The sequence below is a fragment of the Fulmarus glacialis genome, unplaced genomic scaffold, assembly GCF_000690835.1.
Source record: "Fulmarus glacialis isolate BGI_N327 unplaced genomic scaffold, ASM69083v1 scaffold11721, whole genome shotgun sequence".
Classification (NCBI taxonomy): Eukaryota; Metazoa; Chordata; class Aves; order Procellariiformes; family Procellariidae; genus Fulmarus; species Fulmarus glacialis.
The window spans coordinates 1-21,791 of NW_009192161.1; the positions used below are offsets into that span (position 1 = coordinate 1).

Consider the following 21,791-nt stretch of genomic DNA (forward strand, 5'->3'; position numbering starts at 1 on the left):
ATGTGTGTGTGTGTGTATATATATGTATGGGGTTTTTTAACATTTTCTGTGTAAACAATTATTTAAAAGTACATAAAAGTAAGTGTTAGGGGCTATTAAATGTGAATGACATTTTAAATACAGAGAATTCTGCAATACTGCAAAAGAAAAAAAAGTGTACGGAGCAATGACACCGATATCTTACATTTCCAGTTATGTAGAAAAAATACATATGTCTAAACCCGCAATGAATAGTGGACTTTTCTAGTAAAAGGAAATTAAAACCAGTTCCTATGCTGGTTTTCTAATCATGTAAGAGAAATGAAAACAGTGTTCTTTTTAATAACCACATTTTCTGCTTAGTATTTCTCTTGCTAACTTACCATAAGAAATATAGTAAATGTATTTTACAGTAAATGTATTAGCCAAGAAAATTTGTTCCTATGTTTGGGAATCTACGTTTGATAAGTTTGATATTTTCTGTCCTTTAAGATGATACGTGAACCTGATCTAAAGATCCTTATATTGGTTTCAAGAAGCTAGCTTGGGTTGTGCAAGTGCAGAACATCTTCAGTTTTGTAGTTCATTACTTGAAGGTTGTATAGAGGTTCTTGCCCGTGGAGCTTTGCGGGCTTGGGGTAGCTGGTCCTGCCGGCGCCGAGACAGCGGCACGTGTACACAGAGAAGTTGTTGAGCCTGTGCCTTCATGGGAAAGGAATATGCTAAAGCCAGGGCAGGGCTGTGGAGGTAGGAACCCGAATTAAGAAACGCCAGGTTAAGGGTTGCCTGTGCATCCTTAATTACTCCCCTTGTTTTATGTTAACATTGAACTGTAATGCATTATTTTTTTTATGAGTGGTACCTCGCTCAGCATGCTGAATGGATAACACTTGCTTAATTAGAAACTGTTGTGTTTCGTTTTCTCTTACCCCTGCACCCCCCACCTCACTGATAATGCAACTTTTCTACAAAACAGAGGTATGACTTAAAGAAGCAACTGCCTCTCTGCAGCTTTGCCTGGAGCAGCTTCACATTACGCTCTGGAGAGCCCAGGCTTTGCATAGGAAATTGGTGTGTGCCCATAGAGTAACAGCTCCTGGCTTTGTACTTTGATGGTAGATTCTTTACATTTTCCAGGGGATACGGTCCCTGTCTCTTATCTTACAAAACTGGGTGAAGGGATTCAGTGACACCTATTTGTATGAAGTTGAGAACCTTTTTGCTGACGTACAAGCTGGCGAATGGTGCATGAAACCAAGGGCTCATAACTAACAGAAGATTTGTTGGTTAAAAAATTCTGCATTTCATTCTGTTGTAAAGAAATCGAGTAATAAATGAACTGCAAAGTAAAACCTGTCAGAGTCACCTGAGTGACTGCTGGGCAGGGGATGTTACACACCAGGGAATAAATTTCCAGAGGGGAGGTAAAGACTTCGGTCCTGGAGGAGATGGTGTAAACGTAGAAAGGTGCAGGTGTATGTGTCGGATGGGCCGTGGTCTGTGCTGCCATGTTGCTAGCCGGGATTTTCCGGGGAGCTGTGTACTGCTGCCAGGGCATGTCAGACTTGCTACGTGTAGTACTGACTGTACAGTGCATGTGTACGTGTGCTCGTAGCTTTCTTGGAGCATCAGCCTCACTGTAAGTGCCAAGCAAGTGCTGTTGGCATGTCCAACACTGGATTGGAAACGGCTCGGGGTACTCTTCGGTAGCTCTGTGGTGGCTGCGTCTCAGGAATTGCAAACAAATGCTGGTGGTCCTCCTAGACTATCCATCTGGACAGAATTTCCACACAGAAAAAGAGAAACTCTGAAAAATAGTGCTTTTGTTAATATTTGTTGCTCTATAAAAATTGCTGATAATGCTTCTGGTAATGTTTATTGCTCTGCATAAATGATAATTAGCTCAGGAGACATTTGCCATCTAGACTGCGCCTGTGAATGCTGTGTTTCTAATGGCCTCTGTCCTGGACAGACAGACCCAGCCTGTCTCCGAATCTGCTTATTCCTCTCTCCCAACCGTTGTGCAAAGCCTCATGCTTCCACCAGCAGAAACACCGCACTGTTGAAATAGAAGTGGCTTTGAGCTTCTGTTAGCTAAGACTTCCTGCCAAGGTTTTTGGAAGTGGTCAGTGAGTATCTCGTTAAAGATGTAGTCTTCAGGACATGCTCCGTGCCAGCCTTAGGTTGGGACCCAGAAGCAGAAGTAGACCATCAGGGCATGGTAGCACGAAACTCAGGCACAGACTGTTTTCCCAAACAGCGGTCTGCTGGGGCAAGTAGCCTGCTGATCCCTGCTGAAACGGCTGCTGCTGGCAGGCGTGCTCCCTCCGTTGCCTTGCAGGGCTGCATTTTTTCCCCCAACTTTCGACCAGGTGCAGCATCTTCTGGCCTGTGATACCTCCCAGCCCTTACTGATCCCCTCTGCTCTCTGGTGATTTCTCAGAAAATGTAATATTTGTAAGTAGCTTAAAGGTTAAAATGTTGATAACCATTTTTTTACAGGTGTGTTGCTTGCCTGGGTTTCAAGTCCAGGGCATTGCACAGCCTCCAGTTGTGCAAGGTTTGATGTCTCCTGAGATTTTTTCACCAACACTGCGGCATCACAGCAGGGCCCAATAGCAATGTGAAACAAAAGCAGGCAGAGACATGCACACACACGGATGGCAACAGCAGATCTGAGAAGCAAATCTCATGCCTGATCTTGGCTGTGTGCTCCAGCTGTGGTTCATGTTTGCAGTTACGGCTTCTCTGCTGTTGCTAATGTTGCCCCCTCTGACTGTGCTGCAGCTGTGTGCTTGTCTGTGTAGGCTGTGAGATGTTTAGAGCCTCAACACTGCTTCCTCACCAGCCTGCGTGCATTCGGCGCTATCTCTTCAACAGTCGTGCCTCCTGCCTCTTCAGCAAAGCGGTGGCTTCTGGCTCCCTTGGCTAGACCCGTTATCCCCCATATCACCATCATTTGGCTCTTTGCAGTGTTCACTGCCCAAGCAGCCTATTTACACTGGAAAGCTGAGCGTTATTACAGTGCTGTACCTCTGCAATTAAACATGCTGGTTTACTTTTGCTTCTGCTGACATGGGTGCGAATTGCCCTGATTTCACAGTGAGGAGGGCCTGTAATTGTTTTTTGTTTTCATGAGCCAAAGATGATGTCTTAACTGACAGCCAGGCAGGTTGGCTAGTTCTGCCCTGAAATACAGAAAATAAAAGGTTGAGCTTTTTTAGGCTTGCAAGGGAGTGTCTTTGCATAAAACATCCTTGTGAATTTTACCCTCTGCTATGTTACTGTTGTTGGCTTTGGGTTGGATGGAGGTAGGTAGGGGCAAGGAGTGCAGGGTTTGGGATATGCTTGGTGAAAAAAGGCTCCATTTAATTGTTGTGAAGAACGAATGTATTCTGCATTTATCCTTAATAAAGCTAAAAATATGAACAACCATAGAACAGATTTTTTTTTTTTTTTTCTGGTTAAAAATCATACTTTATAAATCCAAGCAAAAATGGAGGGTCCTAAGCAATAGATGATAAGCTGTGTTGGGCATGTGACCATGAAATATTCCTAATGTGTACAATAACAGTGATTGTGCACATTCTTTGAGTTTGTGTCCATCATTTTCCAGAGTCTGACTTAGTTTCTTCTAGAAATCTGGCAAGGAAAGTCACTTTCCTTTCCTTCCTGCTCTGGGTGTAAAACCACAGCTGAGTCCATGTGGAGCATGTTACATCCAGAGGTAGGGCAACAGAGTCTCTCTCCCTTGTGGCTCTGGGAACAATAGGGACTGGTGTGGCCATCCATGTAAACCAGGATAGACCTGTCATCTTGTGGAGCTACCAGGGCCTCTTGGGCAGCCAGGACTCAAGTCCTTGAATTGTGGTCCTTAGAGGCAATGGAAGGAGACCTCCTCAAAATTGAGGACCTTGAGGTTCCCAGCTTGTCAGAAAGTTCTCGACCATATCTGATCCCATGTGATCCATGTACATTAATACTAAAGATACACATCTATGCGGGATACATTCATAGCATAATGGAGATAATAAATTTGGAATGCTCATCTAGGAGTGAGTTAATTGTTATGGCACTCATAAACTGTTATTGTACCTTCTCTTTTCCATTTATCCCCTAGGGGATCTTCGCAGCAGTCATACGCTTTGTTGGTTAGAAAAACAGGAGGGTTTGTACCTTTCTTGCTGCTAGGTTTACACAGTGTGCATCTCCTCCAGCTTGCTCTGGCTGCTACACAAAGTAAATGACACCTTCAACTAATGCATTTTGGTTTTTTTTTTCCAGAGAATATACTGAAGTGCGGTCAGATTTTCACTGAAACTGTAGAAATACTTTTCTGAATCCCAATAGGAAATGGGATATAGGAACCGATGTCCCATGAGCATCTTGTGACCAAAGTCACAAAGGTGCAGAAACCTCCCAGGCCCTGGCTGCCAGCAGCTGCGCCGTCTCGGGACGGAGATCACTTTTCCTTTCAGGCTCACCACTTAGCCATTGCCTTACGCCCTACAGCACGAGGACTGTTTCCAATTTTGTAAGTTTTCTATCTTGCTCTGAGAGGTCTGAATGTCTGCATAGGTACCCGCTGCTTTTTTGAGTCCTGCTGAGCTGTTATCTGTGATTTCTCATGCCATCAAAATTTAATTTTCTTTGATATATTTCGCAATATTAAAAGGATCTATTTTATGCAATTGAGAACAATTCTGAATAAAAGTGACTGGAAAGAAAAACATAAAAAATAATTTAGGGCAATAATGGAGAAGCCTTTACAGAAGCTCAATGAGATACCTGTCCCCTTCTCTCCTCTGTAAACAGGAACAAGTCCTCACAAAAGACAGTTTTATCAGACTCATTCCACCTGAACGAAATGTAAACAGCAATAAAATTATATATGAAAAACATGGCAAAAAAGAGAAAGGGAGATGGGTGGCTTTAAACGAATCGTGGTGAATTGCAGAGAGTGCATAAAGCTGAAAAAACCCCTGACAAATCTATAGTCAGAAGTGCTAAAGACCGTAAGTACCTCAGGGAGGATTTGTGAGATACCGGTGATCAGATTGTCAGTAAAGGCGCCTGATGGGCAGGAATAAAAAAAAAGCAAAGGCACTGGCAGCTGTATTCGCCTTTGCTGCAGATAATGAGATACTTCCTATGCCAAACAGTGGCGGGGGTGGCATGGGATACCTGCTGGAGAGCATCAGAAGATACCAGCATAGCTGACGTCATGCACTATTATAAAGAATGGGTTTTTTTCCAAACAAACTTGGTCTTGCTTTTGGATTAAATTGACAAAAATAGTTGTTATACATTTCAAAGGCTGTGTAGACTGCCTGTCATTAAAAATAGCTCTATACAAAATCTTTGATTGATTAAAAATTAAATTACAAACCTCTGTCTGTAAATTCTGAATTGTCTGTCCTGTACCTGAAGGATTGGGCATGAGCTGATGATTAAATGCTGGCTATTCAATGCAACCCCTGGCTCGGGAAGTTCCCGAAAACCTGTTTTCTTCCCAAGGCAGCGTTGGTGTCCCCAGCCAGCCCTCTGAAGTCTCTGCAGCCACAGACTTGTTCTTAGCAACTCTCCTGTGTGCTATTTGCTGTTCGATGATTTTTTTTTTTTTTTTTTAAATGAATTGATCCGAGCTTGGCATTTCAGTGAGGCTGTGCATTGATTTACAAGATGGCATTGTAATACCATCAGGGTTTTCCATACTATTTCCTCATACAGCATGCAATCCAAAGTTTTATTGGATTTTTAACTTGATTCCGCCCCCCCCATTCTTTGAGTAGAGAGATTTGATTGAACATTCACCGGTACTTAGGCCTTTCCCTGATGGTTAAAGTCAAGCAGACAGAATAAGATCATTCCTCTCCCCTGCCGGCTTTTCAGGAGCAGAGGCAACACTGGGGACTGCGAAGTGGAGCACTTTGTCAGCAGCCCTAACCTTTGCAGAGAAACACAACCTCCTCCTGCAGCGAGCAGTGAAAAGCTAAACTTTTGCCTCCAACCGTTCCCATTAATGGCTGTGCTTGGGTTATCCCCCTGCTTTTAGGTAAACATTAATGCAGCCGTGTCGGGAGCGCACTTGCTCCAGCTGGCTCTTTTTCACTGGCAGCAGGGAGAGAGATGCTCCGACATCCTGATGTGAACAGGAGCTCAAAGTGAGGTGAGGGGGATCCAAATTTTCTTATGTGCTCTGGAGCACAAGGGCTTCTATTCCTTCAAAACATCCATTTAATAAAACTTTTTTAATTCTGTTGCTTCTTTTTGACCTCCTTCTTAAAGTAAGCAGGTTATCCGTGTTAGCAGCAGCTATCAATGCCCCTTAGGTTTTATCATTTCTTTTCTGAATTGAATGCTCTGATGGGAAACTTCTAATTTGCGATTTATGCTCTCTTTGCTCATACTCATCATGATTTGCATTCTAATAACCCTAAAGCACATCCATGGCCCTTCCACAGCCACACGTATGCGTGTGGTGATGGTTTTCTAAGCTCTGAATTTTTGACCAAGATTTTAAGCCTAATTCACCCTCATTTTTATATCTATTAGAGTAGTCCCTTTATTTTTCCTCCAAGATTTTTGTTCTTTACTGTCAGTAATATTTCTCCCACACAGACAAATGAATCTGAACCCTTTTGTATAAACTTCTTTCTATTTATTATTATTCTTTTTAGCAAGTTGCTGACAAACAGCTAATTGCAGCAGTATTTACAACTTTGTCAGTCCTTATGCCCAGAGCAAAGGGGTTGAGGAATCTTAATGGTCCAAGTCCTCCTTCCTGCACTGCTGAGGAACGCCAAGGATGATCTCTCAAATAAAACTTTAGGACTTTTTCCCCCTTAATATCCAGAAAAATGAAGGATTGCAGATCTTGCTGACTTCTTTAGATAAACCCCCTCTTTTCCCGCTGCTGTGGAGGGAAATGGGTGATTTTGTCATTGTTAAAAGTCAAGAGGCAAAGCGAGCCCTCTGTCCACACAAACTGCTGGTACTCAACTGATATTCGTGGGGCAGATAGTCTCAGAATAGCGTATGACATTGCGTGACCACTGTTGAAAAGAGCTTTCTCATGATAATGTTGTCTTGGTACCCAGCCAAGTCCTGGCTGGGTAACATGTGGGGCAGAGTCAGCTGCTTCTACTGTTGCTTGCTCTGTCACGTTTGCTGCATCCCGGTTCCTCCGTGAGATGCTGTGCTCTCAGCCATGTGCCCACCCAGGAGCTGTGGTGTCCAGGGTGGAGAGACCACCGTGTCCATCTTGCAGCTGGCTGAGATGGCAGGGCTGGCCTCAGTGGGGGCCAGATCTGAGTTAACGCTGTGGAGAGGCAGCGTTGGGACTGCCTCGCTGGCCTACGCCATGGTGCTGGCAGTAACCCCGCTTCCCTCCATGCCCACAAGGCCACCACTCCTGGGCCCCTGAAATTGGGCAGGTGGAAGTTGGCCGCAGAGTGCCACTCACGCCGCAGAGATGTCAGACCGACGCTATTGCTGTCTTTTGCAGTCACATCTATAAGAAGAATCATGACGTGACCAAAACTTGGAAAGGAAAGACGGAGCAGCTTCTCAGGGTTGATGACCATGACTTCACCATGCGGCCGGCTTTTGGAGGTGAGAATAAAACGGTTGTCTCAATTGCATGCTCATCTAATTAAAAGTCACCTAATTATCTAATTAATCACATAATTAAAAAAAAAAAAAGCCTCTGGCCAGATGCACCACTGTGAAGGGAAAGGACTTGGGTGGTTTCAGGAGATATGCAAGGCAATTCAGAGAGGGCTCCTCCTCACTTCATAGTCCACTGTACAGCTCCTACACTCCTCCTTGCTGCTGAAGTTGGCTCTTTTTTTGGCTAGTGTTCCCCAGAGCTCAGGATGGACCCTCCTGGTAAGTATCTCACTGTTGAGAAGATGAACAAGCTGCAGGTTTTAATGTTCACTTGTAGTTGTGAAGTTGCAATGACCTTTTCAGCTGATGTGATCAAATTGCAAAATAAAGAACTCGTTAGGTGGATCACATCCCGTCCTTGCTAGGAGAAAATGGAGTATTTTTGTCCAGATAAAATCTTGTCTCAAACTCTCTAAAGCAACGAAAAGAGCAGGAGGGAAGGCCTCCATCACCTTCACTTCTGTCTTCTGTTGTACCCAGTTACAGAACAAGCTCGCCTGGTCTTTCCAAGCTCACTACTGCAGAGGTAAAAGAGTACTTGAATAAAAAATGTGCTGGTATACCAGCATGGAAATCGCTCTTCTGATCAGATCAATAACCTCCAGAGCTAAGGACAGAGTTTTCTACAGCTTTTGCTGAACGACTAATACTGCATCCTTTGTCAATTGTCCTTCTAGGATGAAGTGCAACATCTCCCTGTCCCGGGGGTCACAGGGGTATTTTGCCTTTTGCACCCAGTCCGTAGAACAGAGCTTCGCTGACCTGCCCCTTCCTGGCGTAGCTGGAAAGACGTTTCTTGCCCCATAGTACCGATGCGCTGATCTGACAGCACAGTGCTGTCCCCATGATCACAATTTATATATCTCCAAACTCCAGAGTCCAAGATGTGTCATCACCAGTGTTTCTGCCCGCCCCCTCCCCCCAAGTAATTTACTAACAAGTTCAGTCCAGCCCACCCGTTGGAGGTAACTCTTTTGATAATCTGTGGTAAACTTGATCTGTTATTTCTAGGGTTGAAGAGTTTGCCTTAAATTGTTCTCTGGTTGGAACACAGGAAAATCTCCCTGGGGTTGGTGTGAGCACATCTGACAAGCCCAGGTGTGCAGCTGGGGCTCAGGGCTGAGGTCCGGGAGCTGGCTCTGGAGGCAGGGGCCATGCCTGCTCCTTTTTGAATCGGCTGTAAAAGTGGTGCTGAATGAGCTGCCCTCGGGCCCCTCACTTGCTCCAGATGAATATCTATCCCCTTGACAGTGATACTCGTGCTCCACCCTCTGGTTAGGGAAAGGGAGGTTATGGCTTATTGCTGGTGTTTCCTCTCCTGCCAGGTTGCTTCTTTTGGAAGGTAAGCCTTTCAGCAGGGTAGATTTGGGAAGGAACCTGACCTCTGAAAGATGAAGAGACCAGGGAGTCGTGAGATTGGTTTCACGGACTGACCTAAATCCTCTTGGCTCCAGGAGGAGATGGTCACCATCAGGACTGTCCAGCCAGCTGCATCGCTGGCTCAGTCTCCTGTTTGTTTGTTTATCTATTGGTCTTGGGGTTTTTTTACCTGACTTCTTAGGCTTCTTTTTTCCATTCTTCTGTTCTGTCTGCAAAGCCTGGATCTGGAAGGTGTTGGCTGGTTGTCCACTGCCTTCAGTCTGGCTTTGTTTTGTTGGCATGCTGCTCCGTCATGGATATTGATGATCATGTGCCATCCCACATGGCTTGCCCAGCACAGCAGTGCTTTATCACAGAATCACAGAATGGTTTGGGCTGGAAGGGACCTTTGAAGATCATCTAGCCCACCTCCCTGCCATTGGCAGGGACATCTTTCACTAGATCAGATTGCTCAAAGCTCCATCCAACCTGACCTTGAACACTTCCAATGATGGGTTCAACACTTCATTGATTTTGATCAACACTTCATTGATTTGTGTCACTAGATCGTATGTTGTCTTCTGAAGGGGGATAGGAGGTTGTGTGGTTTCACACATGTGAAGGTGGATTGCTGGTTTGGTATGCTTCATCTTTCCTAACAGAAGACTAGATGCTGAGAAGTAGATATCATGCTCTGTTGAGTGAGTTCACTAAAGTGTACATACATCCCTAAATACCAGGTATGCCCTGTCCTGCTATAAGCTCAGAGGGTCCCCCCCTACTTCCCGTTCTGTAGATCCTCTGTCCTTCTCCTCTTCCCTCCCCAAGGCCTTAAAAGAGAGCAGTGTGGAAAGCTCTTGTGGCTGCTTCTGAAGCAGTAACTTTTTCTTGGCTTTATCCTTCTCCTACGTTCAGACAGGAACCACTATCTTGTAGTAATCTGGCTGCAAATACATTTTCCTCTGACCATTTTCACTCCTTACTGCAAGGCTGGTGCCTGTGCTGGAATTGTTCCTTTTCTCTCAGAGAAGAGAAGACGGTGTTACTGGTGCTGAAGATCATCCCTGCTCACCCCTGATCACATCGGGAGGTGAGCGTGCTTGTTCTAGCGGCTCTCCTGGAGCAACAGAGAGGGGAGAAGCGAAGTGCAGAGGCAGGCTCAGATTTGAAAGCACACAGGGCCCCAGGCTGGTAGCCCCTAGGACAGGTACAGTATGCATCCAATGCAGTGGCAGGCACTGAGGAGACAGGACCATGCACAGCTTGTAAATTACGGCAGTGAGAAGGAGAATCCCAAATGCTTGCCTTTTGCCAGCTCCTGAGACAGCAGTCACCACTAAACTGGTCTCACTGGGCCATATTTCATCGTATTAAAATGCAAGGGAATAGAACAAACAGAGAAAACCAGCCAGCTCAGAGAGAGCGCAGCTATGGGATCCTTATTTGTCTTGGTGACTCTAGGTTGAATAGAGCTGATTTTAACAGTAAATGGTTTTCCCAGCTAGTGAAGCCAGTGACAAACTCTGCCGGTCCCAAAGGGAAGGGATCAAGCTTTCCCTTCATTGGGCAAAAATCAGCATCAGTGTCAGAGAGGGAATCTTACTAGTCTTCTAGGTGGCAGAGAAAAGCCTCAAAGCATGTGCGTCAAAAACCTTAGAAACCCAAATCATTAAAGATTAGGGTGCCGTGTTGGGTTTTCAGAGTTTTTTTTTTTTTTTTTTTTTTTAAGCCAACCTTAGTTTTTGCAGTTCGGCTGATGACTTCTGAATGCCTGATGTCTGTCCAGGACAGACTGGAAGTGGCACTCTCTCCTCGGTGTCACCATTCTGGCCAAAAGACCTGCTGGCTCCTGGGGCTGGTGGGGTGGGGTGTCAGGGCTTCTCTGGGAGGAGATCTGGACTCCTTCCCTTGACTTGGTTGGCGATAGCTGGGGAGCCACTGTGATTTTTTTTTTTTTTTAACCTAGCTAAATGGATGTATGTCATACATAGCTAGGATGTACGTCAGGGACATGATGCCTGTGCTTTTTGGGGAAGCTGAGGGATTTTGTTCTGTTGTGCTGATGGTTTAGGTTTTGATGCCCAGTGTCACCACTGCACTGTATTTCTGTAAACAGACCAAATTTTTACTATTTTTATCAATGTCACAATGAGCCCGTGAGAAACACTTTTGTGCACATTTCCCACCAAGTAGACACACATAGTTACACGGTTACTCTTACAGTGCTAACGTAACTGCATTTTAATCTCCTTCTTGTCTTGTTTTCCTATGCTACCTCCCATCACAGGCATTAGGATACCGTTAGAGCCTAAAAACATTTATAAAATTGAGAAATATCCCAACAGCCTTCGGTGAGAAGGTGACTTTTTGTAAAGGAAAAACATGGTGTTTCTGTAATTTTTGCTCAAAACCTCCTTATCCTGTAGAGCTACCTGGGACAAAGGTGGGGCATTAGGAAAGTTGCACTGAAGTTGCATATGATAAGGAACAAAACATGGCAACAACTTTGTTGAGGCTCCAGCCTTGGAAAGCGCGGTTCACACTCATGGAGATAGCTCGGGTGCCACAGGTTCTTGCACAGCTGCAGAATTATGCAGTGTATTTTTAGTGACAGATGATAAGCCTGATGGAAAAAAATATAAAGGAAAGAAAACAAAAGCCTGGTAAGAGGTGATCCTTATATTTTCTTCTGTAATGTTATTCACCAGGCAGTCACAGTGATTTGCTATGCCCTGTGAGTCCTTCCAGTTTTTTGCTGCGGCAATGCCAGTCAAACTGATGCGGTCTGACCAGCGTAGGACAAAAAGGCTTTTGTACTGCTGAAGCGGAGTAGAGGAGCCTGTGGGAGGCGTGTGACTGTAACTGGTCGATGCCCTAAGACCCTCTCTGCTCTCTGAGGGCAGCTCAGGGACCACGATCTAATGGAGAGTCCAGCTCTGTGGCATGGCACCGGGCCTGTGATGTTATGGTGCAAGTGGGAAAGGCAACTCATCTCTGGAAAACACAAATAAGATCATAAGGAGATTGTGAGTGACATTAGACTATAAAGAAACCCAATACCGTAAAAGTGATGGTTCCCAAGCTTGGTGGAATAATGGGCAGCTCTTAACCTTCAACATTTTTGGTGGACCAGTCTACAACTTCACCACTGAACTTGAAGATAAAAAGGAGATGGGGTCTGTAGCTGCTTTATTGTGGCCACACTGACCCTTGCTGTTCTGCAGAGGACAGTCAGCAAGCTGCCAGCCCAACACAGCTGTGACCACTGGACAGAGCAGGCTGGGGTTATGCAAGGTGAAACGGAAGAAAAACGTTGGAGAAAGGTGAAGGGTTTTTCAAGAAAAAGTATCTTTGTAAAGAGCAAGTAAGCAAGCAAATGTTGCGTAAGTTGTATTATTAGCAGCCCAATAAGCATGGTTGTCTTGCCTGCTCTCAGCCCATGAGAGACAAGCTATTGGGTACGGTGGTAATGACAAAGATTTTTGCTTTGCTGATGTTCCAAGTAGCCTCCATAAGCTAAAATAGACTGCGTTTCTTATGACCCTTAGGGATTTATTTCCATGTCAGTGACCTTGTTCTAGCTAGCAAATGTTCAGGTATTATTTACAAATATTAATATTTAAAGATTATGTAAATGTTTGGTTTGCTGCCTTCATTAAACATCCATTTTAAGCATTTCATCTATGAAATCTCATATTTTACAGGGAGCCTGTGAATAAGCAGCTTTAGTTGATACTTAAAATAGCTGTATCTTCTTTGCTGAGGAACAGCCTAATGCTGTACTTTTATTATATTTCTTCATAGCCTAGTAGCCTAACTTCAGCTGCTCTTTGCTGCCCTTTCTTGGCAGTATTTTTGTCAGGATGGATGAATGGTGGGGTGAATGAAGCATCAGTAGTTCACTTAGGGTTCGTATCAAGCGCTGGAATAAAACTTGCTTCTCCCTCAATGAGATGCGAAGGGACGAAGGTCTCTGCAGTCATGTGGCAACAGATGAGCATATCCTGGTGGTGACTGCCTGGAAGCTGCCCACACCTAAGAGGTCCCAGATACATATACATACATTAAAAAACAAAAAAACCCCAAAAAACCCCACACATACATGCAGAAACACTGAAGACTGTTTTGCAGCTTGCAGACACGGGATCCCTTATTTGCGAGCCTCTCTGTGCGCGATATATCTGGCAACAAAGAAGTCTCAAACCTGCTTGTTTCCCATGTAGATATTTTTATCTCAGGGCCTATGTCTGCCTCACTCCTTCAAAGATAGATGAGGGGACAAAGAGACTGTCTCAGAGAAAAACAACGAACCTTTGAAATCACTGCCAAAGAGAAAAATTAAAGAGATGTCGCAAAGCTTTTTAGTCTCAGAGCTGGAGTGGAAAACTGGCACCAGGCATTTTCATGGCAGCACGCTATTCCCTATCTTCCAAAGCCCGCTGCAGTGTTAAAAAATAAAACCCATGTTTGTGTCCAGTACCTGTTTCTGACTGGGAACTGACTGGTCCTTTGTAGCTTTCACGGCTGCTCCTCAGTGGGTGGTTTTAGGTGCCGAGACATGCTGGGACGTGACAGCTTTAATGTTGGGCACCTGCTGAAGTCATACCTGAACAGGATTTGTGGAAACCTCCTGGGTTCCCTGGAGGGGTTAGCCCCAGACCAGATGTCCCACTCAGCTGGGACAGAGTTTAGTATTCAAACTGGAGTTTTTGCAAGGTGAAACAAGCCACACAGTCTTCTCTGTGTCAGAGCCCACCCAAAATGGAGACTTGTTGGGTCCGTCTATTCTACTTGTACAACCACTGAATGCAGATGCAAAGTGGGTCTTCTCTAAAGGTATTCTGTACAGCATCTTTTCTATATGCAGCACCTAAGTTGAATGTGTAATGGCTTTCACTGAAGAGTAGGTCACAAAACAGAGCAGCTCACTGCAGATGAAAGAGAAATGCAGGAGCATTCTCACTGCTGATTCTCAGGACACCGGGTTGTGAACTTGGCAAAGGAATAAAGACACACAAAGCCACAGACACCTTGACAGGCTGGTCCCTGAGTGTCTTTTTAATACCCAAGTTTGATTTGAGGCAAGGACACTGACATGCAAGAATCTACTGAAATAAGATGTTGCTGATGCAGTTTCAGAAGGTGGTACCTTTACAGTGAGAAAGTGCAAGGCTGCTCTATCGTATCACTTGTAAATCCGATACAGAAATTGTGGGGCTAATGGATGCTGTCCAATACAAGAGAGAACGTAGAAGCGCTCCCATTGGTCTCGGGTTGTGCTTCAGGTCACTTAAATCCTCTTTCAACATGCAAATATAGATATCTCCTTCAAAATGAAAAAATCCAATTTTCCGTTTGCAGTTTTTATATCATCAATTTTGCCAATGACTCTGCAAGTGTCTTGAGCTTGCTTGGAAGCTGCCAGTGTGCTGTGTCTGAGATGCAAGGGGAATAGTTTATTGGTGGCTTTGTTTCTGTGTTGTAAGTGGAAGTCTGTGACTTTTATGAAGTTTTTTAAGAGTCCAGGGTTTGCTTTCTGGTTGTATCAGTCCTGCTGAATTAGGATTTGTGTTCTGCAAGATATTGCTGTGGACAGTGATGGAGATAATGGATGTCGACACATTTGCTGTTTCTGGAAGAAACGCTTCAGTTGAAGATTATACAATTTCTCTCTAGACCTTGATCTATAAATACTTGAGATCATGTTTAATTTGAATAATTCCATGAATTTGGCTGCCACTTTTCAGAGACCCTAAAGTATGAGCTGAAATGTTTTGCTCGGCTGCAGTCTTTGAACAAAGCAGCACTGCTTCTTCTTCTCAGCCAAATCCACAGCTTTCACTTGGATCCGTTTAGCTTCCCGTCCACCAGTGAACATCCTAGAGAGGAGCCAGAGCTTTGAGATTTCTCCAGTGTTACAGTATTCAGGTCTTTTCCTGGTTGTAATTCTCCAAGCTGATCCTTCTGTATTTCCTCTCTCAGAAGAAAAAATGAATATTGATAAAATATTGTTTATGACAAGGAAAAGCTAGCTGATGAGGGCTTTTTTACATTTAATGCTCTAATCTAAGTTACTTGTCCTCTGTCTACCTGTTCAGTGTGCCAGATACCATCTCAGCTGTTCTTTTCCCTTCCCATTCATACCTTCCACATCCTCTGCTCCCTCTTGACAAAGAGGTTTTTTTCTCTTTGCTCATCCCTAGTGGCATTTGATGGGGAATTTGGCAAAGCATCTGGAGCACCAGTGGTCCAACAGTTTAGTTTCCAGAGGGACAGGATTAAAAAGCTAGCAGTCCTAATTGACTCCAAGGATTAGTAAGGCCAAAGGTCTCTTGACACCTTTCTGTGACTGATCAACAGCCATTTAATTCAATGGTATGTGCTGTAGCCAAGACAACCTTTAAGGAAACCCAGGGTTTGTTTCTGTGGTTTAAAGAGGGCATTTCTTTACAGGGCTTCTATTTTGCTTCAGACACTGCATGCATTCGCAGTGTTGCTCGCATCAAGTGCCTCTGCAAAACTGCATCTTGGCAGAAGTTTTGAAGAGTGATGGGCCAAGTGAATAAGCAACTATCATTATTATTATATGCTCATCGCCTAGAGTAGGACTTGGTGATCATTCGATTCCTACTAGTAGCTCCCAGGCAGCAACATTTGGGCTGGCCCCCTGGCCCTTCACCCACACTTCCATGCTCAGCCCAACCTCTTGTCCAAGCCTCCTCCGAAAGGTCTTGGTGTCTCAACGTGCCCTCATTCCCATTTGTGTGCTTTCTCATTGCCTCAGCCCCAGGTGCTGAATGAGGAGCAGGGAGAAGGGAAAAGCAGTGATTGCTCCTGCTGATTGTAGTAGGATTTTGCCCAAGAAAGGCAGAATAAATATTTCCACGGATAAGTAAATTTTACAGTCTCATCTTCTTACTGTCTGTATTAAGAACTTCATGTCTGAGTCCAGAGTTCAGATGATTTCTTCCTCTCTCTGTTATACTCACTGTTTTATCATTCCTCAAATTCATTATTAACTGCAGAAAAGAAAAAAAGTAAAAGCAGTTTCACTGTTGTACAAGACACCTAACCCAACCTCAGGCCTCTTCTCTCAAGGGCTCTCCAGACTGTCCAGCTTTACACTGAACACCCTTTATTTTGGGTTTAATAAAGCTTCATGTCAGCTCCAGACTGAACCTTAGACTCTGTCCTTGCAATGAGATAACTGGTTATCTGGGAGCCAAACTCAGCATTTGGTGCAGCAACATGAAAAAAGAAAAGAATACGGACAAGGTATTTTATCTTCAAGAGCAGATAGGGAAGGAATAGAGAGGGACAAACAGCAACTTGGCAGCATTCTTCTGTTTGTGGTTTTGGTTTTCTGTGTTTGGTTATTGGTTTGTTTGGTTTTTTTTAATCTGTGATTAGTGTTCAGACAAGCATGGAAATTGCAGCAGTAAATAGACTTTGGATGGGTTTTGATTTCCTGAATCAAGGCTAAATTAAGCATTCATACACAGAGAGTCTCCCTTGGAGTCTGGAAGTTGAGGGGGGCTGCCCAGCATGTGCTGGGCGCGCAGCCCCTCGGCACCGGGGAGACCCAGTGGGAAGTACCACGGCCGATCGCTGCCTTCCTCTTCTGGCACAACCTGATTGCTCTGTGAAGCCGTCCTGGCAGAGACCATGTCTTCTCTGTTAGCACCGTGCCTACCACGACATGGCTGTTTGGAAGCACTGTGGGCACTACTGCAACGTCAACAGCTGTGTGTGACAACAAATAATATTAATTACAAATGCTTTCTCTGGCAAGAGCCAGAGGCAGTGCTGCGAGCAGCCTTGTGGGATGTGTTGGACCGTGGAGCCTTCTGAAGTGACTTACTCTGAGCATTGAGCTTCGCTGTAGCAGAAACCCAAGTTAAGTATCACAAACGTGACTACACTGAAGAGCTATTAGGTATTTAAAGGCATTAAAGGAATAGATAAGTATTTGAATCATTGCCCAGGCTTTTCTTGACCACCATGTATGACTTCACGAGGTATCTGAGCAAAGAAAGGCTAATTGGCTACCAACAGGGCACTGCCTATCAGCAGGCTTGTGTTGTTTCTCTGTTGATTATACTGCACATCAAAATGCTTGTTATGACCACAGATACTGTGCTTTTTGCTACTTTCTTTAAAAAAAACAAAGCAGATTTTACTCAGCAGGAGGAATGTCATATAGAAATTTTTTTTCTCGGTGTTTTTAATTTTTGTTTACTCAATGTCCTAAATAATCAGACAGTAGAAGGAAGTGTGGCTGCAACCAAGATGTAAACTCATAGAGTGATTTCAGATTGAAAAAGAATGCATTAAAATACTGTATGTAAGATAGACAGGGCATGTAGTGAGATGTAGCATCAATTATTAGGTCAACCGAGAGAACGAGAAGTAACAAACCACGTCCTTAAAAGCAGCACTCTATAAGCTAATTTGCTTGTTATCATACTCAACTACTCAACTGACGAGGATGAAGGGGAGCAGAATACTGCAAAGCCATTGCTGCAATATTCCACTTCATGAAGACACCATTTCCTCTGGTCAAACCAGAAGATGACCAGAAGGGCCATGTGCTAATCATTGTCTGCAGGATGCTGGATTGCGTGTTAGGAAGGACACATCTACCTTGGACGTAAGCAATGTCTCCTCCCGGGGCAAGGAGTCAGTCAAAAGAAAGGATGCATGGCAAGGGTGACAAGGAAAAGATATCTGTGATTTTGCCATGGGTTTGCCCCTCTTTGATGAGTTACAATGGTCTGAGAAGGAATCCACTGGCTGATGAACGTTTGCATCCTGTGGCCAGAGCAGTAGGGACTGAGCACGTCTCCTGGCCTGGCAGGCAGGGACTGGCTCATGAGGAGCTGAGCTGGTGCCACCAAAAGCAGAGGGCTCTCTGACCTGCCGTCCTCTTCCCTGCCTGTCTCCTCTGGGCCCGGTGGCTGACTCGACCACTTGGCAGGTCTTACCCTGGGGCTGATTCAAGTCGCTAATTTGGAAGAAAATAGTCCAATTGCTGCTGTTGGTTTTGGCTGGGTTAATTTTCTGTGGGTCAGTGAGCTGAACAGTCTTAGAGAAGATCCCACCACAAGCTCAGTCTACTCCCCTATGCAACTTCACCCTTTGCTGGAAGTCATTCCCTGTGTAATTTGGGGAGGGGGCTGAGGACTGTTCTCGCCTGCTCTGTTCTCGCCTGCTTAACTAGCACACCTGTGTTGTGAAGCCCTGTGTGCAACAGAAAAAACCTTCAGCACTTCTCAGCCCCGCTGCTGGACGTGGTTGTGACAGCACTTCTGCGTTTCATCAGTGGGTGCATACTGGGGCTTTGTGGGTTTTCCTGGTTTCAGGGAATACCTGGGAGAAAGGGAACTGAACACCATCAGGGTGAGAATTTCCTTGGCCTACAGTGATTCCTTATAACACATAAACAACTGAAAAGGAGCAAGATGGGCTCATATCGTTGGAGTGAAAAATCTTACCAAAGTCTCTGGGCTCCTGAGAAACATGCCAGTGCTGATTAATTGGAAATTCTCCCCAATTAGTTCCTGCAAACACCCTTCAGCAAGGACAGACACCACTAAGACACAAATAGAAGTGAGCAAATGTTTGCTGGCATTTTTTTTAAGCATGAAGTACACAGCTGTGTGCCTGAATGTGACATGTAGGTGTCTGTAAGCATCTAGTAGTCATCCAAAAGTGCTGGGTTAGCCATGTTTCAGCTTCATTGCTGTGGGCAACAGTCACTTAAATTGGAATTGGTGGTGCTGAGGAGCCTGGTCCTTCTCCACAGGGCTCGCTTCAGGGTGCCTGTACCCAGCACAGCTGCTGACAGGCAGAAGGAGGGGACAGTGTCACCGTCAGCACGCTCTGCTGTAATTCGGTGAGGCTGGCTCATCAAAGCCCTAGCAAAATCTGTATCAGGGCCAGTGGCAGCAATCAGCTTGTCTCATGGGCTTTGCAATTACCCTTGAGCCTGGTCCTTCTCCACAGGGCTCGCTTCAGGGTGCCTGTACCCAGCACAGCTGCTGACAGGCAGAAGGAGGGGACAGTGTCACCGTCAGCACGCTCTGCTGTAATTCGGTGAGGCTGGCTCATCAAAGCCCTAGCAAAATCTGTATCAGGGCCAGTGGCAGCAATCAGCTTGTCTCATGGGCTTTGCAATTACCCTTCCCTTTCCTCCAGCAATGGCAAACGTAAAGCTGTGTTCAAAAGCTCTGAAGATGCGTGGGAGTCTGTGCGTGCCGCTGCAGGTGCAGAAGCAGGATGGATGACAGCTTGCAAAAATGCTCTGCGTTCTCAAAACAGCAGTTCTGCTGTCTTATTAGGCTTACAGTGTATTCAGAACTTGGATGTGGTCTTGAGGAAGATGCTACTGTAGCTAAATACATGCATGCAGCAGGCCCTGCTGTGCATGGCACTGTGCAAATATGGGTCTGCATCTACAAAGGGATCATGGTGCTTCTTAAATACCATCCAACTCTAATCAGGTTCAAAATCTAGGTGCTAAAAATCTTTGCAAACCTTCATGGAGGCCAGTATGGTCCTCAGAAAATTCATATCTGCTGGGCAAGTCCCAGACATGTCTGCAGAGCTGCTACTTCCCTCGCCACGGTCTGGCTCGCTGGCAGTGCCCAGGCTGGAGATACGCTCTAGATAGCACATTGGTGTGAGCCCTGTGAGACCCACTGCCACACACTGGGAGGTCAAGGTAACAGGGGATCCACCTGGATTGTTCCTCAGCAGTTCCTGCTGCCCTGCCTTGGTGGGTCGTGCTGGTGTGCACGTCTCTGTAGGCACTTACGTCATCAGTGCACCGGAAAAGGGAAAAAGCTGTGTGAGGACACACTGCGGGGAACTTGAGTAACCTGAAGAAGTCCTGGTCATTAATGAGCAACAGTCTACAGTCAAGTTTTGACACAGGGTTTCTAGTAATAGAGGAGTATGCATCTATTATGAGACGTTTTCCGCTTATTTACTCTTTGTGAATTCTCTGGTTGCAGTTTTTAAAACTACTGTGCAAAACTATTAACATTATCAATGAGTCATATGAACAAAAATGGTGATGGGCTCTTCAGAGTTTGATGTAGCTTGTCTTGTTGATAAGAAATGAGAAGAAGGAAGAGCTCATTGCTTGCAGTTTCTTCTTCTCAGTCCCCTGTTCTTGGGGCCAAATTTGTTCATAAAGGCCTAAAATTTATGATGGGATGGCTCAGCTTCTAAAAACATATGCAAATGTTTCATCCAAGCTCTGGATTAGCTGGGCAGTGTCAACATTGCAGCGCATGCCTAGGGGAAAATAATTCAGTGTTTCAAAAGGGGCCTTACATGGTTATTCACTGACTCTTCCCCCAGCCCCCTCGTGAAGAATCATGGACAGAAAAGTATAACATAAGCTCAGAAATGTTTTGCATGCTACCTTATAGTGCTAATTAAATGCAGATGATATAAAAGAACAGTTATTTACATATCTAAATCTCATTCTCCTCCAGGCCCTGCAATTCCTGTTGGGGTGGATGTGCAAGTTGAAAGCTTGGACAGTATTTCGGAGGTTGACATGGTATGTAATCCTCTTTTAAGCCTCAATTATTCCTAGTCATAAAAACTCCCTCCCACTTGAAACCTATGGATTTCAAATTATTGGTCAGATGAAAGTAATGGCAGCATTTGGCAAATTCAAAAAGGCTGACACTCAGAACTAAAGACTTGATAAAACCAGGCGATCAAAGGCTTATCTCTGTATCTTCAGATAAAGATTAAAAGTATGAAGGAAAAAGGGACCTTAAATGGGAGAACAATCACTGCTATGAAGGATCTATCACAACCAAACCCATAAACAGCTGCGTACGAAGGTTTGAAGGCATATGGTGAAATTCACGTAAGCCGCACTTACTGCAAGAGCTTTCTTCCTTAGGGAACCATTGAGTCCATTTGTTTTAAATGCACGATTCTGGGAAACGCATTAGAAAATTAAGTTGGCAATGTAAACGAGAAGGAGCTGCTCCTGCTTCTTCATCACTGGGAGTTACCTCACTGAGGTGCGTGAGTGGGACCAGCCTGAACTGCCTCTGCCAAAGTGGGATGTGGTGTGGGGGAATAGTCTTTCAATCACTGATGATGCTGTTCAGGAAATTTGCACCAAGTTCAACAGTGATTTAGTATCTTTATTTTTTCATTAATTAAAAAAGGGGAAGGAATACATGCAGTTGTTGACCCTCAACATGTTTCAAGGTGTTCCCAGCTAAAGGAGTGGTCACAAGCATTTTCCTGTTTTGTTTTTGTTTTTGTTTTTTTAATTTATTTTAACTATAGAAAATGGCATAAAAACACTGGAAAGAGAAGTGGAAAGGAGAACATAGGGGAGAAGAGGAAGCTTCTTGATTCCTTCTTCTTTCTACCTTTTCCTCCCTGTTTTTGGGCACGTTCTCTGGTCTAGGCAAGACATGAAGACTTAAAGGAAAAGCTTTAGGCTGATCAGTTTTTATTGTGGTGCAATTACACCTACATTAAAAGAAGGGAGCTTGCCTGCCTAGATATTGAAAGAGAGGGTTTGGGGGGATGCATGCAATGAAGCGTGTGGAGGGAGCTTTCAGCGCAGGAAATGGCTCTCGCAAGGAGACTTGGGGCTCTAATATATCAAGATAATGTTGTAGCAGCAAAAAGACCTAATTAGTGCAAGTAAATAACTTGCAATGCTTTCTGTCAGGAGCATCTGATTTCAACAAAAATCTTGCCCATCCGAAAGCTTTGAGGGCAGCTCTCTCTCCTTT

The 21,791-nt window shown here is 44.7% G+C and overlaps 1 protein-coding gene across 1 annotated transcript in view; it reads left to right on the forward strand.

The window, feature by feature from the left end:
* Positions 1–730: 730 nt before the first annotated feature.
* The window catches only part of GABRR2 (gamma-aminobutyric acid (GABA) A receptor, rho 2), a gene marked incomplete at its 5' end in the record, with an annotated part of 35,836 nt that continues 14,775 nt past the window's right edge, over positions 731–21,791 (forward strand). Inside the window, 3 exons of the mRNA XM_009586954.1 lie at positions 731–753; positions 7,487–7,593; positions 20,514–20,581. Coding sequence (XP_009585249.1) covers positions 731–753; positions 7,487–7,593; positions 20,514–20,581 — 198 coding nt within the window. The remainder of the gene's footprint in view (positions 754–7,486; positions 7,594–20,513; positions 20,582–21,791) is intronic.